This window comes from Clarias gariepinus, chromosome 16, assembly GCF_024256425.1.
Source record: "Clarias gariepinus isolate MV-2021 ecotype Netherlands chromosome 16, CGAR_prim_01v2, whole genome shotgun sequence".
NCBI lineage: Eukaryota > Metazoa > Chordata > Actinopteri > Siluriformes > Clariidae > Clarias > Clarias gariepinus.
In genome coordinates, this window is record NC_071115.1 from 6,529,677 (window position 1) to 6,551,605 (window position 21,929).

At 38.0% G+C, this 21,929-nt stretch overlaps 1 protein-coding gene across 1 annotated transcript; it reads right to left on the bottom strand.

Moving 5' to 3' along the window:
* Nucleotides 1-966: 966 nt before the first annotated feature.
* arf2a (ADP-ribosylation factor 2a) lies at nt 967-17,767 on the bottom strand. The gene is made up of 5 exons (XM_053514674.1): nt 17,680-17,767; nt 5,242-5,399; nt 4,187-4,297; nt 3,925-4,049; nt 967-3,127 (listed from the first exon to the last, which is right to left on the bottom strand). Exons 2-5 carry the CDS (start codon nt 5,387-5,389, stop codon nt 2,966-2,968), a joined length of 546 nt encoding a protein of 181 aa, XP_053370649.1. The 5' UTR covers nt 5,390-5,399; nt 17,680-17,767; the 3' UTR covers nt 967-2,965.
* Between the last annotated feature and the right edge of the window lie 4,162 nt (nt 17,768-21,929).

Sequence of the window (21,929 nt, forward strand, 5' to 3'; positions counted from 1 at the left end):
AAAGCTGATGAGATCTACGTTAAATATACCAGCAACAAACCTGGCAGACATACATACATACATAAACAGGCATGCAAGATGGTAATAGCAAGATAGGATTCAGCCTCGTATTGGATGATAGTTAGCTTTGTAGCTTAGGACGCTTCAGAGGCCATTCAAATCGATTTCTAAGGAGACAAATTGTTGTTAAAGATGACATAACTTTATCAGATGTGTCCAGTAATGTTTATTACACAGCACTGTCAAATTCCTTAATTGTTCAGAATGTGTTTATTGATTTCCTGTAACAGTAAAACTCATGTTAACTGAAACTCTTGTTTATCAGTAATAGTTTCTGGAGTACACACCGATTTGTACACAGACGCTTCTCTTAAAGTGATTACCAAAGCGCTTTCTGTAGGAGACATCTATTCAACATTTATGAAAGGAATCATTGATGTTAGCATTTGTAGGAGTCAGTTGTTTTTTTGCTACAGATAAAGACATTTTGTTCTGTAAAAAAGATTTCCCCTGTAAAATGAAAAACTTGCTTTTGTATTAAATTCACACAAAGAAATAAGTCACCAAATAATACACAGGTTAAACATCCTGGCTAATTTAAGAATTACGGCAAATCTGCACCCTGCACATGGGATTCTGCCTGATCTAACACAATATACACTTTTAGAGCTAGGTAGCAGCAAAGTCTGAACACATCAGTGATGACATCAGGTGTATTCTGAGTACTGCAATGAAAATCTGAGAACGCAGAATATTTTAATTCCTTCACTTGCTTTAAACGGTCTAAGTGGACACTGAACCAGAGGTAGGAATAGGACTAGACAAAAAATGTGTCAATAATTAGTCACCCGTTTTTTTAAGGAATTTCGCACAGACAGAGAATTAGGATTAAACAGCTTAGAGCTGTAATGTGCCTCCACATGTACAAGTATATATCACAAATAAAAATTAATACACTAAAAAAAGTTTTGTAATAGAGATCTCTTTATTATAGTGCATTTCTCAGATGTTACAAGATGGGTTAAAAAAGCTAGAAACAAAAACAAAAAAACGAGAAAGGAAAAATCTAAGAAAAGAAAAAACAATCCATATGCACACTATTTTGTGTTTTATTTTTTCTTCTTAAAATTAAAGCTTCACATCAGAACATAAGGTCGCTAAATGAAGAGACTAGCTAAAATACATTTCCTTACATGTTTTATTTATTCTCCAGACAGACAATAAGTAAATCAAATAAATCCGTTCATTTCATCCACTACAGTAGGTTTCTACAAGACTGTGGGGAGGGGGAGGGAAGAAGAAAAAGAAGGGAAAAAAAAGATGCCATTAGAGTTTTGGAAACTCTGATGAGTTTTGGTGTTGTAAAAAAAAAAAAAAAAAAAAAGATGGAAACCAAATATCTTGCGAAACATGGATTTGTTAATGTATTGAGGGTGCGCATTCAACCGTTTATATCTGAGGAGTCAGTACAGGGGTCATGACCTTAGGGGGTGTTGGTTTGTAATCAGTGTAACATTCATAGATGCCTTTGGAAAACAGATAACAGAGGAGAAGAAATTGTCAGTTTGCCGAAATCTAAGCCGGTAGCTGGTTATGATAGTAATATTGGTAAGACTTTTTTTATTTATTCATTAATTTTTTAATCCAGGTGAGATGAGTTGATCTGCCAAGAGAAGAAAGAAGTGAAACAGAAAGATGCAGCATAAAAGCAGAGAGCGGATTAAACCGGGTATGCAGACACGATCACGTTAATTTGCTCGGATTTAAACTTCCTGCCGGTTTTTGATTTATGATGCAGCCGTCCATGTTTTTTTTACTCTACTCCTCTTAACGATGAAAGTGGTGAGTTTGTTAAATTATGGGTTATTTCTCGGCAGCATTTAAAACATATGGTTATAGTTTTGACTCTTGCGAGGCTAGACGATCAGGAACGACATGTAATAAAAACAAGAAGATGACCCAAAAAAAAAAAAAAAAAAAGAATGCATGAGAGTGGGAGCAGCTCTAAAACAGCCTTCCTGCTATGTGACGAGTCTCCTCACAATCTACAAGACAAAGACGCCGAAGAGACACCTTTCACGATTTTAAAAGTTCGGTCAAGGGCGCTCTGAGGACAAGTCACAAAACCGGGAGGAAACGGCGATAGTGCTGTTATCATCTAATCGTTAGCTACAAAGTGAAATATTGCAAAATGCATTACACTTTCTGGCTAAAAGCGACAACCGTGTAAGTCTGAGTGGGGGGGGACACCGGGCTTTCGTTACCCCAGAACAGGCCTCGATATGCCTCGGGATCAGCGATGTTCATGGCAACCTCATGAGCCTCACAATTCTAAAAGAATGCAAAGAAGGATCTAGGATGGAAAAACATCACTTTATTGTCTTTTCCTTTCTTGTTTTTTTTCCCAACCTGATGCAGGTTACAATGAGTTTCATCATAAGTGGGGCAAAAAATGGTGACGACGACTCGTAACATCTCAGACATGCTTGACTGTTTTATCATCAGAGGATGGAAATCATGACTTATTTCAAGATATTCATTTATTCTGTGTGGAAGGAAAATTCATTCAGCATCCTGGGTCATTCTTTGCTTTGTGAAAAAAAAAAAAAAATCGGGGAGGGATGTGAATAAAGAGGAAAAGAGAGAGAGAGAGAAGTGAGCCGTACGAGGAGCGTGCGTGTTCAAAGGCACAGCAGGGGCTGCTCCCACTCTCATTTCTCACTCACACGCACATGCACACACACTCTTCCATAACAGCATGTGTGTACACAAGTCAGCACTGGGGAGAGCCTCTAAAGTCTACAGAACCGAACAAAAGAAGAAAAAAAAAGGGGATGGATAAAGTGGGTGACCGAGAGACTGAATCCAGCGCCGCCGTTCTGACCGCACACGCACACATGCACACACATACACACGCACGCACGCACACACACACAGAGCGCAGAGAGGGGATGAGTGGAATGGATCATTTAGCGTTTTTCAGCTGGTTGGAGAGCCAGTCGAGGCCTTCGTATAGCCCGTCTCCGCTGGTGGCGCACGTGGCCTGGATGTACCAGTTGCGGTGCCGCAGTGAGTGCAGGCCCAGTTTGTCTGTGATCTCTGCCGCGTTCATAGCGTTGGGCAGATCCTGTACGAAGCAAAAAGAAAACAAAAAGAAGGAGAAGAGAAACATGAAGTTTAATGTTTAACCTCCATTTTGATACATCATCTAAAAAATTTTAAATTTTAAATTTTAAAAAGGCAAAACAAATCGAAATCCTGTAAATTTATTTAAAAGTCCATGTTTTATAACAGAATAGAAATACAACTAAATTTTTCATTTAAAAAAATCAGAAAAATCTTCTTGGGTAAAATAAGAAAAAAAATAGCATCAATCAGATTTTTATTATTTTTTAAAAAGCAAAATCGGACAAGGAAATTGCAGTCAGTGCAACTCTGCTATGAGCTAATGTGGTACATGTAGCAGGATAAATCCCATGTTACGCATCATCTGACTACAGGTTTTTAAGCTATACACAAAACCACAACCTAGTTACAGGTCTAAAGTAATTCCGTCAAAAAAAAAAAAAAAAAAAAAAGAGGTTTGACCAGCTTCTATAATTTGTCCTAAACTTTTTATTTACTGAGAAAAAATAAAAAAAATAAATATATTTTTTTTAAATCACGCATCACAAATAGTAAAGTGCTGAAAGGCAAAAGGTTCTGCAATACATGTGTGTTAATATTGTCCAAGTATCTGCAAGTGAAAATTTATTATCATTATAATTATTTAATAAAATAAATAAAACTTGTGCTTGAAAGGTTTGTATTTCATAGTGCATCTTTAGTGAAAACCCAACACAAAACACTGCACAATTATACAATCTTGCTAAAAGCTTGATTAGCGGAGTCATAGCTGAAAAACACACAAACAGACTGACGCACCTGTTTGTTAGCGAAAACGAGCAGCACGGCATCTCTGAGCTCATCCTCAGCCAGCATCCTCGTCAGCTCCTCTCTTGCCTCGTTCACTCGCTCCCTGTCATTACTGTCCACCACAAAGATCAGACCTGGCACACAGAGAGAGAGAGAGAGAGAGAGAGAGAGAGAGACAGAGAGACGCACAGAATGAGACAAGTGCCGGACAGATGAATCCTTTCCTTTCATTTTTAAAAAAGGTGTATGGTGTTTGTTGTGTGGGACCGACCTTGTGTGTTCTGGAAGTAGTGCCTCCACAGCGGCCGGATCTTATCCTGACCGCCAACATCCCAAACCGTGAAACTGATGTTTTTATATTCTACTGTCTCTACGTTAAAACCTGAAGAGGAAGAAGAACGAATGTCAGAAAGAGAAATGCACTGGCGAGCCAAGGTAATAAAAACTAAATAAATAAGCAGTCTCAAGCCTTTTCCTGCCACACGATTCACACTACACTGATTATACTTGATTTAATTCCTCGATATTTACACTTTCAAGGTCAAGCATTTAAAATATAAACATTTATCAACATTTGAAAGCCTGCTTTGATTTACTTTTTTTTTTTTTTATTGTGCATAATTCTTAGAAAATAAACCTCGAATGGCATTGTAGCATTATCCGAGGGGCGTTCAAGTCAAACCAAAGGCTTCAGTCATACTTCTGATTATGCTATACTAATACACTTTTCCCAGTGTTTTGCTAGCGCTTGGACATCAAGTTACAAACGGTTCCCAGTACTCCAGAGCCATGACCGCACTGCCTTACATCTGAAATGCTGGCCTCCCAGGAGCTCCTTTAATGGCACTTTTCTTTAAAAGATAAACCCTGGCCTGGTCTGATCACCAAAGGCGTTCTTCTGCTCAGAGTTACTCGGAATTCTCTGAGTTATTGCCACATCCCATGTACAGTCCAGATCTCACTCCAAGTCATTTCTATATGTTTGAGCTATTAAAGAAGCTCCTGGGAGGCCGGCGTTTCCAACATGAAGCAGGCGGTCCGATCACGGTTTTGGCATCCTGAGAAAACTTTCTACCTTGATGTTATCCAAGCACGAGTGAAACACTGGGAAGTGCATTAGTGTAGCAGGGGATCACAGAGAAACATAACAGGCTTAATTACAGTCTAATGCAAATAAATATTAAACCTAAGTAACTCCACTAATGCAATTATAAATCGATTCCTCAATTCAACCAGAAAACTATAAGCATACAAAAATATTTTAAATGACAAGAAATACAATTAGCACTAACTGTGGGATAAAAATAGCTGGTAAAAAACACACACCGATAGTGGGGATGGTGGTGACGATCTCTCCCAGTTTAAGCTTGTACAGGATGGTGGTTTTGCCAGCAGCGTCCAGACCCACCATCAGGATTCGCATCTCTTTCTTCCCAAAGAGATTTTTAAACAGGCCTGCGAACATGTTCCCCATGGTGGCAGATCTGAGTGGGACAAAAACATTACACATCATATTCTATACCGTGTTACACACACACATCACTGGATCACTTTGTTTTAATCAGAGATGCTTTCTGCGATTATTCTGTACACTGATTCCAGTTTGTTTAAAGTCTGCCTAAATAAAGCGTCTCTCTCAATGCAGATACGCCAAGCATGATGCAGGAAGGGGAACAATGAGGAATTAGCAGCTATAGCTAGAGTATCGGTTCTTTTGAATTCATGGGAATTTGGTGCATTACTGCCACCTACTGGACTGGACTGTGGAACAGAAAAAATTGTCTATGCAAAAAAATGTATAGGAAAAATACAGCTAACAGGTTATACACCATGTTTAATGTTTAAAATGTTTTTTTAAGGTTTTTAAGGAATTAAAACTCCCAATCCCAATGTTTAAAATGTGTAATTAGCCCTAGAACTGAAACACTGTTTTTTTTTCTTTTTTTTTTTTTTTACTCCTATTTGTTTCTATTTTGTGCAAAGGAACTCAAAGAGGGAAAAACTAATGAAATCTTTATTACACAAAAATAACTGATCCCTTTAAAAGTCTTTCATCTCATTCAAATGGTGTTTAAATGAGCACAAACTAAATCATAAAAAATTATAAAACAGCCTTCATTATTAACCATATTCCACATCATCTTTTTGTGGAATAAAAATATTCATTAAAAATGCCTTTTAATGCCATCATACAACTAAATACTCAATGAGAATGTTTGTGTGCTTACAACACAGAACAACATAAACAAATCTTTGTGCAACATAATTGAAATGTCATCTATATTAAATACTTAAAAATCTGTAAAAAAAAATTTTTTATAATAATTAAAAAAAAAATCCAATGGCTTTACTGCAACTAAAGTGTTTCCCGCACGGTGGGTGGGCTGTAGGGCTGCAACAACTGATGAATAAAATCGATAATTATGGATAATGAAATTCGTTGTCAATGAATGCAGTTATCGATTAGTTGGGCTGCTTACGACACTGAGGAGCGTGACCACAAGATGCACAAATACACAGCTGCTCGCGCAATGGAGGTTACAGAAGCATCTGCCGGGAAAAGCGCGCGTCCCAAGTCCTCCAAGGTATGGGAGCAATTTACATTGAACACCTCTAAGAAGACAGTAACCTGCACGCTATGGAAGACCGGGCTTTCCTGGCATGTCATGCACGAACACTTAAAAAGAAAACGTGTTGGTGTTACGGATGGCAAAACGTCAGCAGGGTCAGTAAAAACTGTATCTCTTCATCGTGTAAAAGTTGTATAGTTTAAGTGCTTTTGTTTAAACTGTTTGCTAACTTCGGGACAGTCATGCTCTATATGTGGCTTTTGCATTTTTAAAAGTTTATTTTTGTACATAAATAATACCCCGATTTATGGGTTCTTTAATAGTTATAAGCTAAACATCAAATTAAAGAAGCGTTAGGTTGTATCCGATTAATCGGGGGGGCGGGGGAATTATCGCCCAACTTATCAATTATCAAAATAATCGTTCGTTGCAGCCCTAGTGGGCTGTCAAAATATTTTTGTCTACCCTTTTTAAACACCTGCTTGGGAGAACTATGCCATCTGCATTTGATTAACAAAGAGTGGACAGTTCCTGCTCATTACACCCTCTCTCTCTCTTTCTGTCTCCTGTACCTGTTTTTTTTTTAGAAATATCAAAATAAAGCAAGACGTTGTGTTAAAGGTCATGTGCATTTGCTGGTTGCTGTATGTAACAGACCACCTTTGACTTGGCAGGTAATGCCAGTCTGCTCCTCTTCAGACCTCGGGAAACACACAAACCTGGTTGTTAAACTTTATGGCCACAGGACCTTTTTCCCTAATCACACTACAGCAACCTCCATTTTTCGTGCAAAAACTTTTCAACTGTGAAACAGTCTACTGTTTTACACGGCGACCACAGTCGCTCCCCTGAGAATTCATGTAACTTTATCATACACGACAGCTATTAAACGCTACACAGCGCTGCTGTAAGGAACTAATCCAAAGAGCTGTTTATTCTTGCTTGATAAATACCAAACAACACAAGTCAAAATTGTGTTACTGAATGATCTGGTAACACCTGAAACCAAACCGTGAACACTGATTCTCAAGAACAAGTGATCGGTCACCCGCAGTACGACTAACCAAACCCGAAAAGCTAAACTAAAACTTTCCTCAAAAATGAAACAGCAAACCTGTTTACTTTCATTATGCATAGCAACAAGACAGCTGATGTAAGCAGAGTGTAAAAAAAAAAAAAAAAAAAAAAAACATGCAGCTTTTAAGAGACGAGTGCTACAGCTCTGACGACAGGCAGAGAAAGGAAACAATGAGGTCAGTGATGTGGTGAATGTAGGGCATTGCAGGTAACCAGAAACCAGACCAGGCTGTAAGAGGAGACACAAGAGCTCTGAATTAATCAGAAGGAGGGATCGTCTGTCTTCTGCCACCTACATTTGTGAAGTCTGTGCAGTTTAAAAAGACAGCTTGACAGAAAAAAATTATAATTGCTTCCACTTCCATTCCAAAAAACTAAAATAATAACCTATAATAGCGCTATAGTCATGTTGTTTGTCTCCTTCTATAGCCTCGCTTTACACTATACATGAAAAGAAACACTGCCTGTATGAGGCTGTGCATGTCAACAGGAAGAACTGCTGCAGGAAGCAGCAAGGGTGAGAGTTATGTCCGAACCAGTGCCCTACTTTCTGCATAGCGCCTAGATTTTTATTCCTTCCGAAAATTATGAGCCGAACAGAGAACAGGATACACATAATGCGCTGCAGATTCTAAACACAGGGTAGAGTAGGTACAATTTTTAACACAGGGTCGTTTGGTTTCGAGGAAAAATAGAAGAACAACTAAAAAAAAAGGCTAAAGATGACGACTAAACTTAATGATCTTCAAAATTAACAAGAAAATGGACAAAAAGCCTGCACACAGATCTGTTTAATCTGACTAAAATGAAAAGCCATGCGCTGCTACGCATCATAAAGGTTACCGCTGCCTTTCCACTACCAGCTAGTCAGTCATATCAAGTGTACTTTCTTTCCCCTGTGGGCTGTTTGTAGTGTCTGGCTGTCTCAGACGAGTAGGGGGTTTATCTCAGGCAAGGCAGGTTCACTAATTAAGCATTTTTACTGTACGTACATTACTACTTACTCCACTTGAAAACTGTCAGGTTCTGGGGAGTTTGAATCCCAAATAGCCAGAGGTAAAAGGTACCTAAAGGAGTACATTTACTTAGTTATTGTACTATAGTACATCTTTTCACACATCTGTTCTGCACTTGAGTAGATTTATTAGAAGATACTGTTTCGTTTTTTACTCCATTACATCCTCTAAAAAATATCTGTACTCCTACTCTACATTTCTGCGTTTTTTTTTAATTAGACGCAGACATGGCTGAAAACAGCAAATCCGCGATTGGGAAGCGTGGGGGGTTTGAGGCTTTACTATGAAAACCCTACTGTGAGCTAACATAAGCTTTGTACTTTACATATATAAGTAAATCTGAAGGTGACAACTTTTACTTTTTCTCAAGTGTAATGTACATGTTAATGTGGAACTTCTACTTTTACTTAAGTTAAATTTATTTGCTCCAGGGAATCTCTACATTCATTCGAGTACAGGATTTGTATACTTTGCCTACCTCTGCAAATAAAGCTAGTTTGCTATGTACGATGTACAATCTTGTTCCATACACCAAGTAGTGCAACCCTCTTGTTTAAGTGTTTGAGAGTGATCTGCGATTCAGCATTGTGCTAGAAGCTAAACGTCCTGGTGAGATTTATCCTCTATATATCACCACGCGTTGGGATGAACTGATATCCACCCACTTCAGCATGCACGAGGATTGGCCGAGCATCACTGTGACCGACTCAGGAAGGAAGTATTATTTACGCGAAGTGCATGAAAATTACGTGATCGCGGCGATCTTTCGAACTGCTTTCCTGTGCGAACTCTACTTTGACTAAACAGCATGCGGTGACACTTCACAGCTCTTCTCAGCTCATCTGTTATTGCTTGTTTGCATCTCTTTCATTCCGACTCTATCAACCAGGATATATTATTATGAGCCCTAGTCACATGATTAGACATAGCTTTCAAAAATATTTGGAAGATTTTGCATCATACAAAATTGCGGAGGGGGGGAAAAGGTTTTGCACATTTGTAACTTTCAATTTTTTTTAACTCTTACTTTGAGAAAAATTATCTAAAAAATTGACAGACATTTTATTTATTTATTTATAAATACATTTATACATAGGGCATAAAAAAATGTACGTTTTTAAAAATAAATAGCCGTTGCACTTACAACTTCTTGCACTTACAAAATAAAGAAAGCGAACAAGAAGTGAGACTGAACGCACACACACACTAGAGTTTAAAATTAGAATTGAAACTTGTATAGATATGGTTTTTAGAGACCAGACTGACTAAACCCACTTCAATCAGCACAATCAGTGCAACCCCAAACAGGATACATTTTTCTTAAAATACACGCCCTCTGTTAGCAGCAACTTTAAAAGTCACCTTTAATACTTACACAAAGGTGAGATTAGATTGAGTTGCAAAACCAGCCCGGACGGCAGAGTAAACGAGCGAGCGGCCGCGAGTTCAAACAATAAGACATTCTTGTACAGCGGGAAGACGGACATTGCTGATAAGTGGCTCAGGCAGCACACACACACACACACACACAGAATCAGTTCTTCAATGATTGCAGCATTAAACGAAGATTCTGTCAGGAAACTCATACGTGTGCAAAATTTGATGTGGGCATTTCCTTTAGCCTCCATTCTTTCATCATACTGCTAAGCAACGTGTCAAATATTAAAGTAACTATCAAAACAAACAAACATTACGAGACAGAGAGCTTTACTGAAGCTGTAGTTGTGCATCATAGATAGTAGGGATGCACCGAATGTTCGGCAACCGAAATTATTTGGCCGAAAATAGGCACTTTATAAGTAAAAAGGCAGAATAAATTTTGCAGAACAATGACGTTTTTAATGACGCGATCAAATAGTAACCCGCGCAGAGTGAGAGGCGCGCGCTTTATGCAGCAAACATTTCAGCAGTGTTGAAGCACTTTAAAGTGTCAGAGAAAGAGGCAAAAACGGCCGTTTGCAGACGCTGTTCTGCTGAATTGTCCAGAGGGGGTGCATCTGCAAAAACGTACATTACGTAAGTTTAATTTATCACTTAAAATCAAGAGACCCCGAACATCATGCAGAGTACGAGAAAGACACGGCGGCAGCTACGGCAACAGCAGCAGCGAATCCACATTTTTTGCAATATTTAATGCACATTTGTTGTTGTAGACATACAGAGTTACATTCTTTCAGCAGTCAGTTATAAACCTAACATAGGCTATTTAAGAAGGAGGGCTTCAAAGATGGCCAAATAAAAATATTTTTTTATTTTACTAATTTATTTATTTTAAGCTATATTGTGCTTTGTTTGTATAATATCTGCTGGAATGTTAAAAAAATGTTCAGTGTTAAATAAATATTTTGAACTTGTATTTTTGTTATTTGATTTATTTTTCTGAAAAGCAACACAAAATAGTAAAAAGCAAATTTTTACTATTTAGTAAATAATTAATATAAATTGGCAAAATAAATGATAAATGTCAAACACCGCGTTCGGTATTCGGCCTTTGGCCAAGAATTTCATTTTCGGTGCATCCCTAATAAATAGACATTTATAAATAAAATAAAATAACAGGCATGGCTTTCCTGAGTGACTAAACAATCACTGGTTTATCGATTATTACAATTATTAGCGTCTTTAATAATCATATAAGAAGAAAACAACAACCCTGACAACAACAACTGCTGAAAAATTGGCCTTTGACAGTAATTCGCAACTAGGATCGTGTTAGAATTGGTGTCAAATTTGCACACATGCGTTACGCGCAAGCCAAGACGTGTCAAGTGTCATCAACACGCAAAAAAAACAGTATGTCTACTTATTTTATTAACTGGGTCATTGTTTGTGTGTGTATGGACATGAGATGCTTGGAATGGCATTTTTCTACAAGCTAATGCGGGGGGGGGGGGGGGGGGGTAACAAGCAGTCTATACTGGTTTATAATTGACTCGAGTGCATAAAAATCATGATCATCTTTGTTCCAACCAATCAGAGGACGGCATGAGCGTTTTCCAGTGTCTATTTTCTTAACAAGGCAAAAAAAAAACGCAGTCGCAAGCACTTTTGCTGAGCTAGAACGGCGAAAGTAAAGGTCACTACGCAAGACACAGGAAGGCCATGATTACACACCATGGTAACACATCCGGTTCTACATTTAGCAAATAAAACATCCATTCTCTTACTGTGGCATAAAAAAAGCCTTGATTTGTTAATGGATTCAGACTCTTGCAAGAATGTGTGCTTTTTATTCATCTTAAAACCTAAACAGATTTAACTCAACTGAATAATCACACTAAACGTTTTTAACTCTCTTTATTTTGTATGTGTTACCAGTGACAGTAAACTGCCCAGTTTCACGCTCCGAACCCACGCAGTGACAAGTGCTGTTGGTTTCGGCGGCTAAGATGCCTCTTGGATGACTAAATCTTGCGCTTATTCATTACCTGGTGTTCATAGAAGCCCGAGAGCGCACATCAGCAGCAGGACTATGAGGAAGTACGCTGGAACACTGACTCATACTGGAAACACACACACGCCAACATATATGTGGGGACAGAGGGTACAAGAGTTTAGATATGCTTTACCGCATAAGAGACTGTGAATACTAAGAGATCGCCTACACAGGGGTCCACACCCTAGAACCCTCAAACAGAGAGGACTGAGTAAGAGTAGCAGAGGGGAGCTGGTTCATTTCTATACTTAAAAGTAAGGCGGATTTAATAAGCGCCAGACGTTACCAAATGTCACTGTAGTGGAACAGACTTTTGGCATGCTTAATATTGGACACAGTCAGACCCAGATCTGCTATTATTTTGGCAAAAGAAGAGTATTAAGAAAACATTAATTTTTTTTTTACAAAATTATGTTAACTTACCATTATGATAAAAATAAAACGTACTTGTATATAAAATATGAACTAATATAACCAGTTATAACCAGAAAGATTTTTCCTTAGGAATATTCGAGTTCTTTTTCGCTTTATATATTTACACGCTTTAAAGGAAATACTCAATAAGAGAGTACTCAATAAGGTGCCCAAAATATTCCAACACATTTCTACGCTCTGTATTCAAGTCAGCGTCTGAAATTGGTCCTGTTAAGTAATTGCAAAAAATATATAAAATATCTTTTTACGATCTTTCCCAAACTCTACCGTTTATTCAGGTACGTCAACCACCGCTCAACACTGACAAACTGAGCCTCATGAGTAATTCACGAGGTCAGCGAAGGATTAATTATTGACTGCAAACAGCCATGAGAAGGGAGGTGTGGTAGGTAATAATGAATCCTCTGCAAAAGTCTTGGTCCTGTGAAAACAAGACTGACCGCCTCCCATGACGACCGCAACCGCAGAAACAACCCTCTCACAACAAAGCCAAACCCACTGCTTAACCTCCCGTCTGTTTTTTTTTTTTTTTTCAATCCAGAAGAAACGTCTGATGACTGGACGAGTTAAAACAACCAGGACTGACATGTACACCTAACAGCCCTTTGTAATCCAATCAACCGTACAGCAGATGTGCCATGAAAGATCGTAATTAAGTGTTTTCATTCTCTCTCTCTAAAGAGACAAACTGACAGAAAAAAAGCTACTTAGACACATCTATAAAACAAAGAATTCCGGATTTCCAGGAATTTAACGCTGTATGCTCCACCCCTTTGGAGATGTTTGAACGTAGGGATATCCAGTGATCGTCACTGATGCACCGCACCTACGCTCGGTCTACAGGGCTTGTTTCCGGGTATCTCGTGGGATAACATCAGAGTAAACAAAAGCATGTGCAGCGTGGCAGAAGCTTTAGGATATAAGAGCTTCGGGCCAAGCACATGACACCATTTGATCTCGCCCACAATGTCGAGGTTGCATCATACTCTGAGACTAAGATAGACCAAGAGCAATGTATCAAGTAGTGTTTTTCATCTCGTTGTGCTAGATGCAAGAGACTGAGCTGTTGGGAAATGTAAGGATTTAGATTTGATGTAAACAACCACCACTCAGAGATAAAAACTCATCAGTGCATGAAACAAACAAGATGTAAAAAATTTACATTTCATCATGGATCGTTGGGACTTCTGCTGCAGCTTATCCAACCTTCGCTGAAGGAAGTCTTCCACAGATTTTATTTCACTTACTCTTGTGCAAAAGATAACGCCTTTGGATGAGAAAACGTACAATGACTAAAGACAACTAGATACTTATTCTCTGCTTGACGTTCAAAAGCGACACCTGTGACACTAACTGAAAAGTGTTGGCTCAAAGCGTTAACGTGGAATAAATGACAACCACTTTAAATAAAACGTGTCATTTAAAACCATGAACTAATTGTTAAAATGTGCCAGCCTTAAAGGCAGAACTGTTTTTGCACTAATTCAGTCACTATTCACCTGAGCAAAAAATCATAAATTTTTTAACTTCAAAGGATATATATATATATATATATATATATATATATAGGGATATAAAAATGCAAAGAAAATGCCTGTTTTCCAAAATATCTGAAAATAGTAAAACTGATCTGTTTCCATATGAATATTTATGTCTCACAAAGCATTCGTGTTGTTTTGTCTTTGGCCACATAATTTTGGTTTAGAGTGATTTTTTAAATAAATAAATAAATAAAAAAACTGAAATTGAAGTGATATTACTTCTTTGAATGATGTTACATTAGTAAATTAATAAATACTAATTTTAAAAATTTGATTTTTTTATTTCTTAATTTATTATTTTAGATGACTAGTGAATACCAAATAATTTTTTTAGGTGATTGCCTGCTTTTTTTTTTTTTTTTTACACAAACCCCTCTAAGTTACCAAAGCTAATTCATTAAATTATTACTAACAGTTACTTTCTTCAATACATTACTTCTAGTTTCACTGCCTGTCAAATCTGATACAGGATGTCTCTCTTCCTCACTGTCTGTTCCCTGAAGTTCACTGTCCTCATTATCACAGTGCACGTCCCTAACCTTCCCAGTAGAAGGCTTTCAACTATTGAATGCTCTGGGGTTCAATTCTATATGAATATCAATGCAATTTCTTGGGAAAATAAAAAATAATACAATTGAAGCTATTATCTAGCAAAAAAATTAATTAATAAATAAAAAAAAAAAAAAGAGAGAACAGTTTACCCCTAGAAAAGATGCCTAACTGCAGAACACTGACCTGGGGCAACAAAAAGAGAACAGTATTGTTCCTTTACTTTCGAAATGTTCGTGCATGTACCAGTATTTTATTTTTTTATTTCCACGTAAGCAAGTCTCTTGCTTTCTGTTGCCTCGGGGCAATGGTGTGCAGTAGAAAGTGAAAACATGACAAAACATAGGACATCCGTTCTGACAGTGCAGATACACGATATCAATTCAGTACATCCTAAAAAAATTTAAATAAAAAAGGAACTGGTCAAGTTCTTTGAAAGGAAAAATCCACCCTAAACAAATTGCGCATAAATATTTATAATTAGCGCCTGCTGTTCAGGGCGTAGAGAACAAATTATTCATGATGGAATTCATACAGCGTCTTTCAATGACGATCTTTAGTCTGAACAATGGTTTCCGGGGGCATAAACACACCGAGTTATATGGTTCGATAAACCCTTATGAAATGCAATAAAATCTGAGAACTGCAAAATCTGATGTGTATAAATGTTGTTGTTGTTATTATCATTACATGACAAAACGACATGTGCATGTTAATATTCGTCAGAGATGGGAATCACAAGGGACCAGACAGTATTCGATGTTATCACGATACCGGGGTGCCGATTCAATTTGTGTTGCAATTTTGGTTACAATTCTAAACAAACTTGAACTTGTGTAAATAATTTAGAGTGTGCCACCTTTAGGATTATAGAGGAACAGCAGTTTTTTCCCCGTCTTGAATGCGAACATATAGAAAAAATTTATATATTAAAAAATAAACTAAAAAGATTTCGGAGAAAGTGTGTGTGTGTGGCGATACATAAACTGCCACACAAAAGAATCACGATTCATAACGGAATCGATTTTCCCCCAGTCTCTAATATTCATGCGTAGAAACATATTAAAAGTTTTTCTGGCTAAAACTGAAAAGACATTGCCGGGCCACTTTAAAAGCGCATTGTTAATAAAGTATATATATAATGAGCGTAAAAAGGCTGTAATAATTTCATTATGTGATCCAGTACAACCAAAAAAAGAAATTTGCTCTCTGGAATAAGTTTATTGAGATAAAGCTCAATAAACCATTAAACGGTGTGGATTAAAACACAGCATGAGCTACGCACCCCTTGTATCGCCTGTTTTGTAAATCACTGAGTGTGATGGAAGCCATGGCAGTGTGTGTTGATGAGTTTTTGTGCATTTGGGTTGCGGATATGTCAGGTTGAATGTAAGTTATAATTATTATTAGAATAGGTACATTTAACCACTACAGGAATATGGGAATGACATCACAAAAATGTATAACTCTCAATATGACTCATAGGAAATCACGTGATTGTGTGCATCTGTGCTATTTCTTTGACTGATTTGTTTTTGTTTTTTTGCTTATTCAAGTTTGTATAGTGGGCTAAAATAAAACAAATCATGAATGAGTTCATCATATTGCCTAGATTATGCTGCCAAAAAAAGGGACATATCGGTATATACTGCACAATCCTGACCCCTATACACACTAGATGGACAAAAGTATATGGTCAAACCTGCAATGACATTGTACTCATATCCCAGTACACATGTACTACAATATGGAGTCGGTCCCCCTTTTGCAGGCCATTTCAGGTTTTCAGGCTGTCCACAAGATTTTGGAGTGTTTCTGTGGTAATTCATGCCCGTTCACTCTGTGAAGCATTTATCAGGTCAGGCACTGATGCTGGGCGAGAAGGTCTGACTCCTTCGGAGGTGCTCCATGCGGTTGCCTTTTAAAGAGCTTTGTGCGTTCAAATCAGTCAAGTTCCCCCACGCTGTGGACATCGTCAAACCATGTCTTTATCATCCTTGCTTTGTGCAATCATGTTGGAATTGAAAAAGGACTTCTCCCAAAAAAATGTAATAATAATGTTGCCACAAAGTTGGAAGCAAAGGATTGTCCAAGTTGTCTTAAAATTGCCCTTTACTGGAGATTGATTGAAACAACTAATTTCAATAAACGGGTTTGACCAAATACTTTTGTCCATAAATGTAAAAAAAAAAAAAAAACAGCAAAACAAAAATGGCGGAAATACTCCAGATTTTAAGGACTACACATTAGAATCGCGCGCGTCACGTCCTAACTTGTGACGTCATCAAGGGGAACAACTGCTAACCTCGCACACGAATGACTTAAACACAGTACTGACCCATTAACTCCCACCAAAATACTTAAGAACAAATATGTTCCATGTAATTAAGGATTGAGTTTGGACGTTCAAACCTACTGTATCTATAACGTCATGTCATGTATAATGTTAACATTATCACAAGACAAATGTATTCATTTACAAATTTATTCGAAATGGTACATAGTTATTAAGTGATGATAATAATAACTCTCTCGAGCTTGCTTGCTGTAGCACTTCATGTTCATTGACAATGCGGCTGTGAAATCGACGACGATACAAACACAAGGCCTAAACCTCACCAGCTCGCTAATTCAATTAGCTTACTCTAAAAATGAGCATTTTCTTCTCTTATTATATGACCGTCGACTTGTTACGCTTGCTGATTTAATGAAATAAACGTCGCGTGAGCCACGTAAATGCATTTCCTGTTGCTTTTTCTTCTCAGACACCCGTATTTGCTAAGCCTCAGCTAGACATAGCTACCAAATAAAGCTAAACACGACAGCTAGTCAAACATCTCCATAACATAACTCGCCTTAAGCAAATATAAACGCAAAAAATAAAGAAACAAATCACCTCAACGTTACGCTAACTCACATATTAGCTAGCTGTCTCTATTACAGGTTTAGCTTTAGCAAGTCAAATATTAGCTTAGCTAACGCAGCTAGTCCAACAGCTAGAAAACGTTGCAGTGTTGTAATTTTTGCCTCCTTAAAAATGCCACCCTTTTCCTAAATAGTTTCTAACGCGAGTGAAAAAATACATTCCGGTTTATTTTTAGTAGTAGTCTTAGTATTTAGTAGTGGTTTCATTTATTTACCTTTTCAAGCGCTGCTTTCCAACAATATCCCTGTTCTCCGCGTCACCGCTAACGACAAAATGGCGTCTTTCACCGGACTCAAGGCAGCCGCGCCATGGGCGTTGTCCAAAGTAAGATTCCAGCCAATCGTTTCGTCCAAAGTGGCCGCGACGTCCCGCCTACAATCAAGATCGTCCAATCAAATGCGACTATCCGGGTTTTTGTGGGCGTGGATTGAAGCAACCGTTCCAACTCCACAGCTTCCGACCGTACTGTAACATACAAAACGGTGCACTAACATACTACTTATACTATTCTCTGTAGGATGCAAGTATGCACTGCAGATAAAGGCAGAATGGATGTAAATGATTGTTTTACTTTAGTAAATTTGCTAGTTTTCAGCCACAACATTAAAAAAAAAAGATATGTTGGCATAGTGATTAACACAGTTGCCTCGCACCGCCACGGTCCCGGTTCGATTCCCAGACCGTGTCTGTTTGCTTGGTGGGTTTCCTCCGGGTGGTCTGGTTTCCTCCCACAGTCTAAATTCATGCGGGCTATTTGTCGTTCCCAAATTGCTCTTGCTCTATGTCTCTTGGGATAGACTCGACAGCCCAGGACCCTGTCTTGTGAAGTGATTAACATTGATTATACAATGTCATACAATGGCACCTGTCATAGGGCAGCAGGTGAACAGTCCGTTCTCAATGTTGATGTGTAACAAGGACTAAATCGTGATGGTTGGCGTGGAAGGAAGGAAGGCTAGTCCATCCAGTCTGACGCCATTTTTTTGATGTGGAGGTTACTTTGAAATGTTCCACTCACTCACTCACTCATCTTCTATACCGCTTAATCCTGTATTCACAGTCACGGGGACCTGGAGACTTCTATCCCAGGGCACGAGGCAGGGTACACCCTGGACAGGGGGCCAATCTATTGCAGGGCACACAAAAAATACACACATACACCCATTCACACACTACAGGCAATTTGGGAATGTCAATCAGACTAACCTGCATATCTTTGGACTGTGGGAGGAAACCGAAGTACCCGGAGGAAACCCACCGAGCACGGGGAGAACATGTAAACTCCATGCACACAGAGACGGGAATTGAGCCTGGCCGGTGATCGAACCCGGACCCTGGAGGTGCAAGGCAAAATGTACCAATAAAAATAAAAATTAAATATTGTTGCACACGATGTACAACAATTTGAAATGGAAAAATATTATGGAATGTTCTGGAAAATATGACAAAGAGTTTAAGTTGTTGAGAAAAACAGGTCAGAGTTGTTTTGGCAGCACAAGGAGGAACTACATACCATATAATTAGATATAAGTGATTTTAATGTTCTGGCTGATCGATATATAAACACACACACATGGACATATACAGCAAAAAATTATGTCAAGTGAGGATATTATGCCATACAAGCAGTTTGATTATTATTTTTGGCACTGTTTTGTTCCGCTAGTCTCTTAGACAGAATGATGCTTCAAACTGTGATGAAACTCTTCTATCTTAATGGGAAAGATCTATTCCAGGATGGCTCCACCCTAATTCGACTCACAGTGCTTAAAGAACAACAAAATGGTTAATATACAACCCTAACTAACCCTAAATACATCACTTCAGGTTTAATTTATAACGGTTAAGTTGGTGGAGTTTAATATGAATTAAACCTTTTTTTTTATTATTTGTTAAGCCCTCATTAAGCCCTGCCTCAAAAAAGTATTTAAGCAATATCACATGTTAGAGAGTGCTGTCGTGATGAATATCAGCCTGGCTGTGATGCAGTCATAGGCACGAGGGCGCATCCCGAGCACTGAAGATATCACAGATAATCTCTTATTCCAAACACAAAGTAGGGCCCTTAATCAAGGGTTAGAGAGGGATTTGGGATTCAGCCTTGTGTTAGGAGCTAGTTAGCTTTGTAGATATAATTAAAAGAACATGTAGCTTCAGTATTTCTTTAATATTCTATTATTATTATTACTATGATTTACAACATTTTAAAATATGCAAATATAATCATTACACTCTCGATTCGATGTCACACAATGAAACAGACATAAAAAAAAGTATTCTTTAAAAAAGAATATAAAAAGATCCATCTACACAATTATGCTATTAACCTCAATAGCTCTTTCTCTTTTTCTGAACAGACAATTTACAGATTTAGAGAGCGTAACTTAAATGTATATTAGAATTAAATGTTCAGCAAAAATACTTTTTAGAGACTAAAGCCATAGCTGGCCGTACTTCACGACCTATTATTTTCACAATATTATTCTGCTTATAAACTGATAATGATAAGCACATTCCGACCATGAACAATAACAGCTATGCAAGAGGCCTGGCCAAAAAATATGCAACTTCGAATGGGTCGAATTATTTCCCTGCAAATTATCACAGAGCAAAGAAAACATTTAAATGACTGTAAATAGGTTAAGGACTTACTTATTCATCTACTATATCGCTTTATCCTGTATTCAGAGTCGCTGGGACCTGGAGCCTATCCCTGGAGGTACACCCTGGACAGGGTGCCAATCTATCGCAGGGCGCACACATACACACATTACAATTACCCTAACCTGCATATCTTTGGATGGTGGGAGGAAACCGGAGTACCCGCAGGAAACCCACCAAGCACGGGGAGAACATGCAAACTCAATGCACACAGAGACGGGAATCAAACTCTGACCCTGGAGGTGCAAGGCGACAGTGCTAACCTTTACATCACCTAGAAGAATATCGCTGAATCATTAACTTTGCGTAGAAATGTGGTCAAAACAAAATCATGAATGATTTCGATCAAAGATCGCTTAAACGCTTGGTGAAGTTGCATCAGTAAAAATTTATAGTACAAAGCATAGCTATGTTAAGGATAAGGTTAATAAGGAAAGTAAAAGCATTTCTATATGAACAATAATGTCATGCAAACTCCAAGGATTGGGACTAAACAGCTGTGTGTCCATAAGAAAACCAGTTGTTAGTGAGGAAAAAGGCTTTAATTTGCTAGTGAGAATAAAGACTAGACTTTGGAGTGATGAAAAATGGTCATGTGACCTTATGAGTCCAGATTACACCTACTTTAGAGCGATGTGTGTTTCAGGGTGAGAAAGGAAGCACAGGAAGCGATGCATCCATCACGCATAGTGTCCACTGGGTTAGAGTTTTTCTTCTTTGATGACACGAGCATACAGTATTCCAGGACTTAGATCAGGGACTTAGACCAGGACTTTTTTTTTTACATGCAGACTTTGTGCCTGTTTAGCACAGATGATGCAGTTGGATGAAGACTAATATAAGTACATGGTTTTTATTAAAATGTAAAACCCTTTATAGCTTCAGTCCACTAGATGGCAATGTGAAATGTATTGCAGGAGGCAAATACTTCTGGCAGACAATTTTTTCAGCTTTACCCTGAAAGCTCCGCAAAGGAATTTATTTAAATAGTATTGCCATGTGCTGAACATTTAATATATATTACTGGGAAGCACCATAATTATAGAATGCCACTTTCATATCTGACCAGCTACATGTTCTCTGCTAGGTATTATTTAAAAACAGTGGCGGTTTTAGGCATGGGCGAACAAGGCAGCCGCACAGGGCGGCATTTTATTATGACACATGGGGGGCGGCACACGAACTTGGAGGAAAGGTTGACTTGGTTTAGTCTTGACTTCTGGTCGTGAGTGACAGCGTTGGGGGAGATCTGTTGATTGTCGAATCGTCAATTACAATTGTAATTTGTACAAAAGTAACAGCGATGGAGAGGAAAAAGGCCAAAGCTGTCAGGTGCCCAATTTAGGGAAAAAAAGGAAAAGAAGATGAAGACACACACAATAAAAGCCTAATATACAAACCATCACAGAAATACTAATGGTTTCTATTAAATACCATTATGAACCATTAACTTTTTCCAGTGAAACTATTACAAAATTCCTTATTCTAGTGTGTTTTGGGCACTTTTCCAATAGGATTTACCATCCCACCCACCAATAGAATCCATCATATACCAGCAGACATTGTTATACTTACCATTAAAACCAATACAATTCCCATTATAACCATTAAATCCATTACATCTTCTATTATTTTGGGGCAGGGTTCTATTGTTTTTTCAGCAGTGTATACAACATGAGATCTAATTATATTTAACCACAAAATTATGCTTAAAATAATGCTACAGTTATTTATTTCCATTGTTTATGTTAATGTTGGCTATAGCCAATATATTTGCAATATATTTACAGTATACTGTAAATA